The sequence below is a fragment of the Phaenicophaeus curvirostris genome, chromosome 14 (genome assembly GCF_032191515.1).
Source record: "Phaenicophaeus curvirostris isolate KB17595 chromosome 14, BPBGC_Pcur_1.0, whole genome shotgun sequence".
Taxonomy (NCBI): Eukaryota; Metazoa; Chordata; class Aves; order Cuculiformes; family Cuculidae; genus Phaenicophaeus; species Phaenicophaeus curvirostris.
In genome coordinates, this window is record NC_091405.1 from 2,313,989 (window position 1) to 2,329,260 (window position 15,272).

The 15,272-nt window shown below is 43.2% G+C and overlaps 2 protein-coding genes across 2 annotated transcripts in view; both read right to left on the reverse strand.

Annotated features, from left to right (window-relative positions):
• The window catches only part of CLEC3A (C-type lectin domain family 3 member A), a 244,155-nt gene that overhangs the window by 59,597 nt on the left and 169,286 nt on the right, over window positions 1–15,272 (reverse strand). The window lies entirely within an intron of this gene.
• The window catches only part of VAT1L (vesicle amine transport 1 like), a 61,324-nt gene that overhangs the window by 38,528 nt on the left and 7,524 nt on the right, over window positions 1–15,272 (reverse strand). The window contains exons 3-4 of the mRNA XM_069868334.1: window positions 11,426–11,641; window positions 762–904 (exon numbers count right to left, since the gene is read on the reverse strand). Of these exons, the coding sequence (XP_069724435.1) occupies window positions 762–904; window positions 11,426–11,641 (359 nt within the window). The remainder of the gene's footprint in view (window positions 1–761; window positions 905–11,425; window positions 11,642–15,272) is intronic.

The window sequence follows — 15,272 nt, forward strand, 5'->3', positions numbered from 1 at the left end:
CTCAGCACGTCTCTGAGGAGCCTCCCTGCTGCACTGCCTCCGGGTGCCCTGGGAGAAATGTTGTGGTTCACACCCAGCCACATCATCCCGTGTTTTGACAGATACGAGATGAAAGGTAAACGCTATCCTTGTCTGTCTGACAACTAAAAACAAAGGGACGTTTTTTTGTAAGATTTTCTTATAAATTCTAAAGTTTTGCCACCTGAATCAACATCGGTATCTAAACCCAGACAAACTGGAAAACAAAGTATTGGAAAGCATGTAAATAGAAACACACACCATGACTTCAAAAGGCAACAGGATGATTCCAATCTAAATGCAAACAAACAAAATCTCAGGATCTGGAATTAAAGCAGACATCATGTGCTCTGATATCAGTCCCTGGCAGAGGATAAGAACCCAGGCAGATGGAAACACCTCAGAGAACTCCAAAACCTGGACAACTTACAGATCCACTGAAAATGTCTTAGTGCATGGCAGTGAGCTGCTACATATGGACATAATAGTCTTGATACTCTTCCACTGAGTTTACTTTGCTGGCAAGATGTCGAAGTATGAATATGGAATAACAAAGCTTGTGTTGCCTCTACAGAAAGAGCAAGACGCTTGCTACCTTGTCCCTTGTAATGGACAGATGGAATATCTAAGTAGAATTCCCAAACACACAAACACCATCTCTTCCCATAAATAGTCAGCTCAGAGTCATTCGCAGCATTCTGCCAGATACCACACAGCCCTTATTCAAGAAAATAAAAGATTACCTTTTTACTTCTTGAACATAGTCTGCATTTCTGTCAAACAGGTGAGTTACCGAGTCTTTGATTGCTTCGTGTTTGAAAGATGAAGCTGTTCCAAAAACCGTAACGTTGGGAACAGTCGAGCAGAGCTGAGCAACAGCCTGACCCTGCAAACACATTATTACGTTAGTTCCCCGCCACAGGAAGCGGTTGACAGACTTCACAACTGCCAATTCAATCGTGACACAGCAAGATACAAAACCAAACACATACAAGGACTTCCCAAACTAATTTATCACCAGTGCAATGCCGTTCAGCCACAAGAAATAACACTTCAATGGAAAGGATATTCCGAACACAAAGCAACTACAGGGATAAAATGAATTTAATCTATGAACAGCTGTATTGGAGAAAAGTTGTTCTTGTATTGCAGGCAGCGTAATTTAAGGGAAATGGCACTGATTTACAAGGACCACCAAGAATGATTGTTTGGAGAGGGCACGAGCAGCATCTCTCAGTCTCTGCTTTGCACCCCACGTGCATCCCCCCCCGAGCGATGCCAGCAGGCTCTCTGCACTCTGTATCACAGAGCACTGCCGACCGCTTCCGTGCCGATTCACACCCTCTCCGCTCACCGGGAAGGCCCTGAAGCACCTGATGCCACGACAGAATTTTTGGCTGATACTGTAAAAGCATTTGGCTCTTCTGGTACACTGACACAGCTTTTATTGTTCGGGTTTTTGCGGTACCAGTACAGAAGGGTCTTGAGCACTCAGTCCCCACACTGCTTGCAGTCTAGCATTACAAAACAATCCTGTTTTCTTATGGTTGCCAGTTGGTATAACGAACACTGCATAGTAAAGCAAATCTGGTTTACCTCTTATTAATAACAATAATTACTACTGATTATTCAAAATGCAGGAATAGCTATGAGTCACGCTAACTGTTCTACTCAGGCTGGTGTCCCAGCCTCAAAACCAATCAAGAGCAAAAGGGGAAAAGTGGCCCAGACTGGGTGCAGGGACACCCTTCTCCTAGTAGATCCTTCCAGTTTCCACAACTTCCACCTTGTCAGCTTATTTTTCTCTCTTCTGATGTTTAAATGAGTTTGGAGGAAGTTCTTGCAGCACGTAACGTGCAAATTTCATGTTATATTTTTAATTTCTGGGCTCTGACACAGAACCATGGCTTCTTTCTAATGCTGTGACGAAAATCACAATACTGAAAAAGAGAACTCACCTGGGTCTGCTGGGCCCAGCCTCCTCCCACCGACACAGACACCCGCATGCACCCACACACGCGCACACAGGCATTCAAACAGCACAACTGCTCCCGAGACAGAGCAGCTGCAACAAGAGTAAAAACTCATCAAGCTGGAAGAGAAGCTGTGCAAAACATTTTCACCAAAGCTTGCTTTTGCACTACTTCACTTCAGTATTTGCCCGGATTTGTGCAGCTGTTCCTTAAGATTTCCAGCTGATCAGGGTAAAACTCAGACTGCGAGTACATTTGCTGGCTGGAGGCACAGAGACAAAGGTAGGGAAAGGATTCTGCCTCTTGCTGCAGCCGCATTATTCTACTGGAGCCAGTATGGTTACACAGACACATCTAGAAGCAAGAAGTCCACTGTCATTCTAAAAGTACCGATGGAATTCATCAGATTCTTACTTATATTTACAGTCTAAAGATTGCAATTTGTAAACTGTATGCATGACCAGTAAAATCACCCATGGGTGGATACATTTCTGTTCATTCCAACCAGAAACCCTGGTTATTAGTATGCAAATACCAGTAATCAGTGCTTGGCCTTTTATTTACAGTACAATAACTCAATAACCCCGCACCCCCCCCCCCCCGGGAGCTTGGCATTTTCACATACAATGCAGAGTGTAATTGCCAGTGATGATCCTCTCAGCTACACATCGCAGGAGGACAATGTTATCATTTCTATATGGTGGCATCGAGAAGTTTCAGATTGATTTCCTACTGCATTAATCAGTAAACAGCTACAGAGCAAGGCTCAGTTTATGTGATTCTGTGGGCAGGTACCAGTAAACACGGAGAAAGGATACATCCTCATTCTTACTTTGCAGAGAAGAAATAGAAGAGCACAGTAAATTCAACAACCAGTCCACCAGCTCAGAGCAACTTACAGCAGGATGCCAGAATGACTGTTGGTAATCTAATACCACACATAAATGACCTTTTCTTTTCATAATTATCCACCATTTTCATAGGCTGGAATCCCCAGTCTCTTACAAATCATAGGAAAACCCATTCTTGAGGGGTCTCAGCTCATAAGATGTAACGTCTCAGGGAGCAGAAAATGTTTCACTACCCTCATAATTCATTTCTCTACTACTCACCCTCTCAATACAAGCCCAGGTTTGAGCCTCAACAAATCTTGCAGCATAAAATTACAAAAAAAATAATCAAAAAAACCCCTGGATTTTGTGTCTCTCTTTTTCTTACGCATTTTCAGCAGCAATCCTCCCTTCTCACTTTCTCTGTCTCCCAGCAAACCACCACCCACAGTGATTTAGGCAGCCGATATTTTATGATGTATGCTACTAGAGTGAGATTCTGACATTATTGATCTCTTCTCTAATTAGTTTTCTGCATTTTCAACCTAACTTGGGAAGACAAGGGATAATGAGCATATCCTGAATCAAAACCACTGAATGTTTCAAAGGTCACATATTAGAACAGAAAACACGTTGATGTTTATCCTGCAGCAGGTGACTAACATTTAACAAACTGGCAGTCAGATGAAGAGGAGAAATGCACAAACCCCCCAGGATGTGCATAACCTGTTTTCTTCCTGACTCAAATTTGGTAGCACATCCCTCCTACCCCCTGTAGAGATAAGCTTATCTGAAACCCCAGATCAGAACACCTTCCAGCTTTCTGGAGAGTTTTAAAGCCTAAAGCTGACTCATCTGGCCTGTACTTTTACAACTGGACGAACACCACTGAAGCAGTTTGAGGCAATTCCACATAACATGCTTCTTTCTGAAGATGTGAATTCGACGTTGACTCTTCCTTGGTTTTGTGCAAAGGATTCTCGGCATTTGCCTGACAGAAACCTTGGAACGAACCCTGATACCAGACCTTTCATGCTTTCCCCACCAGAGCAGAAGAATTGAACTCACCCTACGAACTCCAACGCTCCTCTAATTTCTGTGGAATCTGACTAAGCTCCAAACCAGCACTGTGGCCACACAAGTCACTCCTAAATCTCCTTTCTAATCCCTTAAGCCATAGCTGCCTCTGGATTAGCAGCTGGTGTTCAGAGGGCTACACAATTTAATTGCAAGTATGTGAGGCCCCGGTGCTCGGGATGGCTACGGGGGTGGATGCACCACGGGGTTTGCAGCTGGAAGGAGGAACATCCTCTTTCCAAGGCTCCCATGCCAGCTCCTGTCCAACCACACACTCTCACCGGGAAGAAGCCTTTGATCACAAGGACACTCAAGCTCTGTCCTATCCTTTGGATTCCAAAGCATTCCTCTCCTAGAAACTGCTTTGTGGTGGACAGAGCCAAAAGAGCTCTCTGCATCCTCCCTGCCCAGATAAAACCATATCACTTCTGCTACAGCTTCCACCATGGAGATCACAAGGACATGGAAGCAGACACCACGTTATGAGAAATAAGGGATGAAGTCTCAAACCTCCCACACGGGCGTCTGATAAGACAGGCATGACTTGAAAAATGAAAATAAAACTCTGCACTCGTCTGGTTTTTCATATACAATGCAAATTCCTACCTGAGTACAGACTAGATTCTTGCTTTCTGAACCTGGACAAATTAAAAAATGGTAATGAATAATTCTCACTTGGACAATTAATTTTACCTTTCACAGGATTTAGCAGTCTTTGAAAAGAAGGATCGATTGCTTCACTGAAGGGATGGACATGGTTACAAAATATTCCCTTAACATGGAATTAATCTCCTTTAAAATCTATATCTATTTTATAGACTACTTACTGTGCAGCACTCCACGTGGTGAGCCCTCAAAGAAACTAATAATTGGATTAAAGCATTCTGTGGAAATCAAGCATGTTCCTAATACTGGATTTGGCATTGCAGTCTCAAGTCTCTACCTTCAAAGCCTGTTTGATGGATTCCTTTTCAAGGTATCATGTCTATTTATAAAACCAGCATGTTACACATATGATTATTACGGGATTAATTATAAATAGATATGCTTATAGTAGTTTTATAGATCCAGTAAAATGACTGAAATTTCTTCACACTCCTTTGCTTTTAAACCTGTAGGATTAGAAACTTCTCTCACTGAGATAATCACATAAAAGATGAAAAAGCAGATTTTTGGGAAGTAAAAATGAAACAGAGCATTCTGTGTACTGAAAAATTTCAAAGTAGGAAAAAATAAGTCATTGACACTTAAAAATCAATACAGAAAGCACAAACAGAAGAAAACTTAGTAATCTAATTAGCTTATTAATACTTTCTAATTTCACCAGCTGAAATATAAATAAGGAGTATAAGTCAGTGGATTTCTGAAAGGATCTGACCTAAGGGCACGAGCCAGACCTCAGTCTGATGCACTGAATTACAGCAGTTACAGAGCAGTGTACTTTCCAGAAAGCATCTTTTCTGCTATCATGTAAACTTAAACTGAGTCCAGCATTATAGCAAGAGAGAACAAGCCTGTTAAAGATTCCATGCTGCAAAACTACATCTACTGGAGCCAACAGCATCAGAAAGAGATTAACGTTTCTATGATACATTTGTGCAGCCCAGAGGTGCTGCAGCATTTAAAAAAAATCATTCAGATGGAATCTTGCACAAGAAACCTGTCTGGAACGGAACGTGAGGAGAATCACATTTCCAAAACGCTTTGATGCCACACAACCGTAGCTCAAGGTACACAACACAGCAAGGAAGCTGCAAACCAACACATCTACTGATCTCCTGGCATCAGGGAAAACTTTTCTCCAGCGTCAGAAGTCAGATACACAACGCTCCATCTCCTGAAGGTGTCATTTTTCCAATTACAGCAAAGGAAATTGGAAACCAAACACGATGTGAACATTGCAGAGTGGACAAACTGAAATGTGACTCTTGAACAAGCGTATAGCAGCATCTGCTGCACTCAGTGCACCACAAATAAATTCGGGAGCAAAGGGAGGGGAAGAGTCACCATGAGACCAGGATCTCTTTTACCCTCAGAATCTCTTATTTTCCACACCAATTAGCAGGGTGTTGTTTTCCCTACCCTCCTTGCAAACCTGTGCAGCTGATTTGCATCCAAAACTCAGGGCTCAATTTCCATCTAGTACAAACCCTCTTCAGTTTAGAGGAGCTGTGACAATGTACCCGAGTGGAGGCCCTTGCCCAGAGGATGGGAGCTCTCTCTGCAAAGGTGAAAGAGCCAAGGAGGAGTTAAGCACTGTCTGTCTGGGACACGACTCAGCAGGAGATTCAGGGAAAAGAGTCCTTTGGGGAGTGCAGGGCGGAGAGGCCATCAGAAGCTGTCACTGCTTGGGTCAGGGACACTGCTTTTCATGTGCAGTTCACCAGGCTTTTGTGTTTGATTAGCAGAGGATGCTGTGAGGCAGCAACTGGAAAGAGAGCGAGGCATGGCACCGGGACTCTGCTGAGCGAGCACATCCTTCTGCAGAGGCTCTCGGTGGCACAAGGCAGCTCGGCGGAGAGACATCCTGCCTGGCCTCAAGTGAGACAACTCGGTACTTAACACATCCCAGACGTGGTTTCACAGAGCTCTCTGTGAGCTGATTTATTCCCTTCCTCGGCTGCTGGAGATGAAATAAGAAGGAAGCACTTCGGGTGTATTCATCAAGTGCAGAAAGGCTATGAACTGCAAACATGAAAATAGCAAGCACAGCCCTGGGAGGCAGCGAGTAAAGATTTCAGCAGAGTGGGAAGTACTGATGCCATTGTACAGTGTGCTGGCCGGGGCCAGGAGAAGAGCAGGGTACGTTCCAATAATTCACATTCAAGGAGGGCTGACTCAAACACTAGAGTGCTGTTTAATGTGCTCCTACCTGCTAGGTGCACACAGCCCTAAATTCAGCCTACCCACACAATATTTAAAAGGATCAGGGGTGCTGTGAGACCTATTTTAAAAGGCTCTGGCTTTCACATCAGCTCATTGCTGCTTTGCTGCCAGCCAGCTCAGAGCTCAGCAAATGCTTCTGTATCTGCCTGGACCAGTGTCTGTAGGATACAGACATCTGACCTTGGGAAAAAAGAGGTATGAACAAACCAACCTGCTTTTTGCCTGAAAAATATAGGCCAAGAAGACCATTCAACGCTAAGCTTGTTCTAGCCATAAACACATCTACATCCTCCCCAAAAGACCTGAAAAGGTGCCTCAAGAGGAAAGAAAAGCTGATTTTAATTAATGAACAACTCCAGCAGAAGAACAAAGATGCATTAAGCAGTCACAAGTAAAGTCTGGAGATGGAGAAAGCTTTCTCACTGAGTAAGACAGAGCAGAGAGAACCTGAAGGGATAATAACACAGGTATTTTTTTAAGGAGAAATGTGATAATTCTCCTGAAAGGGTTCCTATCTGCTGCCTGGGACAGCAGGTGACAATATAGACTAAGGAGTGCCAGGTCCTTCTCAGACAAAGTATCACTACGTCAGTAATTCAGTTTGGAACACATCCTCAAATATCTGCCATTTATGCACGGGAGACACAATAAAACGGAGGGTTCTTGCCAAGGAGCAACCAATCCTGCCAGGATGACCTAGATCTGTTGCCAAGTCAGATTTGCCCTTCAAATCCAAACATGAGCACTGCATCCATAACTCACTCTGCTCACTCTGCTTGCACTTCTTCTTGCTGCTCAGCCTGGGAGGGAAGGTCAGATCACGGCTTCAAGATGGCAGTCGATGCTCCTGCATGAATGACAGCTTAACTGTACCATCTGCAAGATCAAAATGCTGAAGAATTGGCTAATAATTCTATCTTGTGTCTGAGGGGTTAAGTGGTGAAACTGAGTGGTTTACACAATCTTCCTAAATGACCCAAGTCTTGTGTCCTAAGTGTTCAGAAGAGGAAAGCATTTGAGGAGAAAATAACAAAATGGGCATAATGGTTCTCTCTCACCAACCCAAATCCCTGAAAGAAGTTATTTTCTTGGTAGGTATCATAGACAGAGGCTGGATTTATTGAAGCTAGAAGAGAAGAGCCTAAGGTGTTTCGCTTTTTGTTTTTTGGGTTTGGCTTTTTTTGTGTGTTTCTTTTTTTTTTAACTCAACAGTACTGCATTTATACTAATTCAACTAATCCAGGAGACAGTTTACAAGTTCACATCAATAATTTCAGGAGCAACTTTATAATCTCACACAAGCTTGCGCTGTGACTTGCACTGAATGCACAGCCTTCATTTTACAGAACTAATTGCTTCCCACAGCAGATCAGCCCAGCGGGGTGCACACTGCTGCTCAGTTTTCTCGGTACATTTTATTCAATCGCCAGTTTGCTTCACTTGAAAAGAGGCGTGGGAGTGTATTTGTGAAGGGAACTACTCTACCATTGTCTTACTGACATTTCAAGCATTAATTACAGCATTTTACAGTTAAGAAAGGCCAATATATGTCCTACAGCAAGTCATACATCCTTGCAAGCTCCGTTTCTGAGCATTGATGCCTACACACATATAATGGGAAGGTTTTGAAGTTTAGTGTCAGCTGACTTTCTCTTGACTTCAGAAGGGCACTTAAATATTTCCGTAGCTTTAAGCATTTAAACTGTATTTGTATTACACAATTATATCTTTGTTAATTATCGAACTGCCTTGCAACTCGCTCTGAGGGTTTAAGCAGAGTGTCAAGCATCCTGCCAAGTAGAGGCCTGAGCGTACGACAACTGTCCTTGTTAGATCTCAGCCAGCAGCAGCTTGAGTAACAGAACGCTGTGCAACGTATTAATCATCAAAGTCTGATAGAATCACCCAATGCAATGAAAGCCTGCACCACGCTTTTCTAGAAGAGCTCTAGAATTCCTCCAGCCTGCTTGGCTGGCCAGGCTGAGCACTGAGCCAGTCGCTCTTAACCAGCCCTGTCTCAGGAGGGGAAGAGACAGCAAAGCCAAACCTACCCCCAGCACAGCCCCCTTCCCAAACAATCAAACCCAACAAGCTGGCCCTAGGAAACAAACCCAATACAATCTCTCTGTTCAAACACCCTTTCTAAGCAATGCAGTAGGTCCTGCTCTTCAGATTGGAGGCTATGATACGATCAAGCAGAGCGGGTGAGTGTCCACCTCTCTCCTCCTGGTTCAGAGACGAAAGGTGCTTCCCTACACTGAGCCAGTTTCCTGCCATGAACAGCGGAGATCGCACGATGCCCTGACCTTTCCGCTGAACAAGCAGCAAGGAGGGTGCTCATTTGGTACAAGGGACAGAACATAACTGTCTGTAACAGAGACAGGTACATGAGACTTTTTTCAAGACATTGTCTTGGCACATTTCCTTTTTCTCCACACCATCTTCTGATGTCCCCTGGAAGATCTGGAAATAAGTGAACTGACTTATCTGCAGCATCCCGTCAGACTTTAAAAGATACTGTCACAGGCTGATCATACCCCAGGCACAGACCAAAACACAATTGCTATGGCCACCTCACTACCAAAAATATCTATAAACAAAAGCAAGATCACATAAATAAATAAACTGAGGCAGTTACAAGTAAAGGTTCCAGAGAACGTTCCCTGACTCACTTCACTGAAAAAGCTGCAGGGTCCTCCTAGAGGGGACTGGGGGGCCAGAACAAAGAACCGCACATTTTTGAAGCAACAAGCTGGTTTTCATAAACTGCCTGAATCAGCTAAAATAACCATCTTGCATAACGAGAAAGGAACAATTGCAACCTTCTAGTCCCACATGGAGCCTACTGTCTCATTAGAGTGCTCAGGAATTTCTATGGCATTTAGAAACAAAATGGACAGGTTTCCCACTTGCTGAAAGCAGGAATGGGCTTTCTATCTCTTAAAGCAACTGCACAAAAAATACCTCTCCCCACAGTGATTCCAGTGCCAGTTTTCTGTTTTACTAGCAAAGAACTTTGCGAAAATGAATGTTTTGATTGAGGCTGTTAAATTTTAAAAAGGATTAACAGACAGATTATTGGAGCTGTTAAAGCAGTAACACAGACCCCTCTGACACCTTTATGCCACCTTTATTCCATGCATCTCCTGAGTGGTGTTTCACCTGTAAGACCTATCAAGCAATGGGAAAAATCTTCCTTTTCCAAACCCAGTTGAACACATTGTGCCCTTGCTCTTGGCCAACCTCACTGCTCTTCCTGCATCTCTGGCCTTCTACTTGGAAATTCTATTTTATTTAACTCCTCAGCAATTGATGGATCTGGCTTCTCCCTGGCAGTTAACCAGGACCCATCCCCCATTTGGGCTCTCTCAGAACAGGTCCATGAGCAGCCATAGCAGAGGCTGCTGAGAGAAAATCCACAGTTAGAGAGAGGAAGGCAGCAGCTCCTTCCAGAATGGCCCCGTACAGAGGCTGAGCACCACTGAAGGCAACTACGGGAGAGCTGCCAGAGCATCAACAGTGCTCCAGGAAGAGAAGGAAGAAATACCCAGTGGGTTAGAAAGAGGAAGAGAGAGAAAGAAAGAAATGTAGCAAGGATGCTTTATCTTAACGAGGAGGAGGGTTCACTTTCTCTGGATCCATGCATATGTGCAGGGATTGCTTTGGATGCTTTGCTAACTCTGTAAACTTAGCCCGGGTTTGTACAGCATCAGCTGGGCAAGGGGCCGCAGAGCAACAGCTGAGCTTTCAATTCCTGTAGGATACACATTCCCCTAAATGTATGGCCTCGTGCCGCTTTAACAGCCCAAAATTCCACAGGAAAAGATTTAATATCAAAGAACAATAAAGTCAGCCATAACTCTCTAGCTTGTCCAGTGCTGAAGCACAATACGATTATAAATTCCGTTCATTTACAGAAGTATTCCAAGAGGACCATTTACTGCAAGCAGGATTAACGTTAGCTAAAAATACTTTGTGCAGGGAACTCATGAATTTATTCCTTTGAGTACAGCCTTCTTTTATATGAGACCCCAGAAGAAGGTCTAAGGGCACAGAACTAAGGCGTCTGGGGCTGCCCACCAGACCTCAGTAGGCAACAGAATACTAATTTAGCATAAACAAGGTGCAACAGGAACACAGAAAAGGTACTTTAGTTTGAAAGGCTGAGATCTGCTACTGTTCTCGGGTAGTAAGGTCTGTCTTATGGAAAAGGACTGCATAGCTTCAAATGGAAGCAACCTCCCCTGTCAGTATCTTTAATATTTTATATAGGCTTAAATATTTTCCAAAGGAGAGAGTTTTTTCCCTAAAAGACAGTCCAAGGAGCTGGCAACACAAAATGCTGACTGTTACTTGATTGCATGGTCTGGTATTCCACCAAATTCATCCTACTGTTGCTTTTCCCAAGCAACACATCTCCTTACACAAACTATGATATGCAGCACCCACCCCTGCCTCAAAATCAGCATTTGTACATTCCCCTCAGGGCTGGCACAACAACATTTCCTCCCACCACAGCCCCTCACACAGGGAAGTCTGAAACGGAATAGAATCGCAGGGTCTGGCTCATTCCAGAAACTGGGATGCATCAGGCTGCTTCAGTCACCTGGTGACAGGGAAGCAAGAGAAGTTCCAACTTACCACCCCACCTCCTGCCGAGTGAACCAGCACAGACATCCCTTCTCTCAGGTTGGCAACTTCAAAGAGCATCATGTAGGCAGTTACAAAGTTCATGGGAAATGCAGCGGCTTCAGAAAAACTCATGTCATCTGGGATCTTGTAGACAAACTCCACTGGCGTGCACACTACTTCAGCCCATGCATTGTAGTTTACAAAAGCCATGACTCTGTCTCCAATCTGCAAACAAGGAAGAAAACAACAGTAAGGATTGAGACTATGGAGCTCTGCTGTTCAAGCTGTGGGTCACTGACTGACTGTGAGGAAAATGGTGCTCTGTATCTTTAGCAAAACAGTAGTGAAGCTGCTGAGCTTTGGGCTTTTACCATTCTTTAATTGTATTTATTTAAAAAGTTGAATTCAACAAAAACATACAGACAAAGTTAAAAACAGCTTTTCTTTTTTGCTACGTTGCTTCACTGATGGAGCTTCCATCTTCGCTAATCCAGATCATCATTGCTAGCAGAGGTCCTACAGTACAAACGGGGCTGTAAACAACAAAACCAGCACTCTTACTAATAACTAGGAAATCTGCTTACAGAAGACAAAAGGGAAAAATAGAAAAAAATATTATAACGCTATTGATGAAATGCATGGAATAAACAAAATTACATCTCAGATAATTTTCCCTTTGCTTTCCCTGTCTTCATACCAGTTTAGAGCTACTCTTCCTTTTGGTGGAAAAGTGCGCTGGCAGGCAGAGCACATGAAATGGTTCAGAACCCACTCAATTAGAAGGCAACACCGTTTGCAACCACCCTTTATTTTTGTTACCTTAATTACTGATTATATCAATACATTTCCACAATTTTCATTTCTACAGCCATGTGTCAGAGCAGAATTTGATCCTGCAACTTCAAAGAAGCCACCTTAAACACACTCTGGATTACGAGGCACTACTAAGTCTACAAGGTGAATCTGACAGGATTTAAAGCAGAACAGAAACATCCTCTTTGAATGCAGCATTTCTCTACTCAATGTCTTCAGAAAATACATAGTAGTGAAAGGATATTTCACTATGGAGACAAAGATTTTATGTTACTACTGGACACAGCTGGTTGTTCCTAGGAACCGTTCAGAGGTCCAGGCACACCAAATTCATATGTTTCTGTAACGGCCTTTGCTGCAGCTCCAGGTTTTACAACGGTGACAGTGACTCCCCTCAGATGGGCAATAACAATTACAAGGCAACTGGAGCTCTGAGGCTCCTGCAGGGGCACAACCAGGCTAAGAAAGCAATGCCTGCATAAAAGCATTAGTTGGTCTGCTGGGGCTACTGGGGAGGGCTGCAGAGAGCAAACACTTGGCCAATACATATTAAAACATTCACAGCCATGTCTCTTACAAACTCTTGACAACAGCTTCTCAGTAGCTGCCCCTACGCACCTTTTACCTTGTCCTAGATCTCTTTGCTTTGCTATAATACACCAAAAAACCCAGCATCCTTAACCACAAAAGGTGCGTTTTGAAAAAAGTATAAGTAATACATCACGAACAACATCAAACTTCAGGACTTCAAGTTTTAACTAAAACTAACAGCAGATGTCCCTCTAAAATATCTTCACTTATCTGCCTGACATTTTGTCTTACGCTCTACTGCTGCCCACTAACGCTTTAGAAACACTACAGGTTGCTCTTGGGCTATTTCAACTATATTCCACAGCAGTGGAGTGCAGCACAACACCTTTCCCTTCCAGCAAACATTTCCAGCACAAGCACATTTTGGTCTCCCAAGAGCTTGTCATCACTTTGGCTCTGGGATACTGTGGGTTTGCTAAAAGCCAAGGTGCTGCTGACAGTTCTGAAGGGTTTGTCTCTTAGAATGAGGATGTCGAAACAGAACTGTCATTCCAATTTCACTGAAATGCCTCCTCCTTTTGAAAACACATTCACATTAACAATGCCTCACTGGTAACCGCTCTGTGGTTCCCTTTTGTTGTTAGAGAAGCGTCAAAAAACTAAAGCCTGCTAGGATTAATTAGTGAAGATGTTAGTATGTCCTATATCCTTGCAAACAAACATAACCAACTACCGAAAGGAATGCAGAGAAGTCCCTCCTTCTGAATCCCAAGTGATTCTTAACAGTAATAAATACCATATTTTACCACAAACACAGAGCCTAGTCACCACGTCAGATCAAGCCTCAGCTCCTGAGAATCATCCACACAACTGGAGAGGGACCAGCATTTCAGCTCGGAAGAAATCAGCTTTTTCTTGTAATGGGGGAAGGAACAGGCATTACATCATATTTCATAAAAAGACTTTTATTTCAGTGTAAAGTATGACATTGCTGTCAAAATGGACTGCCACTCAAGGATGCCATTTGTCATACAGTGGATGATGCAACCACAGCAACTGAAGACAAAAAATAGCTGGAAATCTCTCATGTGTAGTAGCACAGACGGAACAGACTAACAGCCAGAAAACCACATTTTTCCAGAGCATGAAATGCCTACGGCTTTTACATGTCTTGAACTGGAGGAGATCCACAAAGGGGAAGAAGGTGAGAAGATGCAGGGTGCCATTCCTGCCATTGCTATGGACAGAGGTAATGGCAGATGTCAAGGAGACAGGCAGCATCGGGTGTGCTCCTATTCTGTGCAAGAAATCCATAAAGTAACAGAAAAGATGCTCCTGCACCTTCCTCAGAGTACATTCTCCTGTGGATGGGCCCATACCTGTGCACAGAAGTTACTCTGACTGCCACTCCTTCTCCTACATCACTCACACACAGACTATATGCAGATTATATGCAAAAACCAAAATCCCACAGCTTGTTTGAACGCCAGGGCAAAACCATGTTCTGCAGTCAGAACAAAGACCCAACTTTTAGAGACCCAGAATATTCAGTCAGATGCAATGTTATTCAAACAAACACCATATGCTATAGCCTCATGATGCCCTTTAAAACAGCAAGAACTTTTAAACCAAGAATATTGCCCTGCAGCAGAGACTTTCTATGATCCTTTTATAGAATACTCTTTGATGTGGAGCATACCTATGAAACACAAATACTCGAGTGGAACAACTGAAGCAGCAGAGTTTTTCAAACAGCAAAGTTACTGTTCAATTACTGCTTGCCACAAAAGTCCTTGTGAGATTGTGAATTGTTTCCAGGCAGAAACAGGGCAGGAGAAATGCTCTGAGAAGAGCTCGCCACCGAGACCCTACTGGGAACTAAACTGGTCATTATCTTCACTCAAGTGAGAAATTCTACAGCTCTTCTAGAAGAGCAAAAATGTTACCTTTAAATAAAAATATGTCAGGTCATTGCTTTCCTAAGACCAACATACAGTAAGAATTCAGAAAATGTAACTACTTAATGATGTGACTGACTTGGCAAACAGCTAAGATAGGACTGATGTGTGCTAACTCACTTTTTATTTCAAAATTTTCCTATCTATTTAGGAAACAAAGTGCGAGATTGAAGGCAATATACATGTTTAACATGGAATAGGAGGTAGGACAGAATGCTGTTTATATGCAATAAGAGATAGCAAAGATTACACAATGTCAACCAGTGATGAAAGGTTTATCACATACATTAACCACTTGTCATTATCACTGTTCTGTTAGATGAAACAGATCCTTTTCCTGAGTGATTAGAATCATACACCCAGAAGCAGGGCCCCAATTTTGTCTGTGCCTCATGAGTACTCACGGCTGTAAGAAGCAATCCTTATTGTAGTCAACTCAAGATCAAAAGCTGGAACTAGAACCAGCAGTGCATGGGCTTTGAGGAACAGAGCAACCATGACAGCAATCATGGCCAAGAAAAGAAACTTAACTTAACTCAATTTCTTTTACTTTC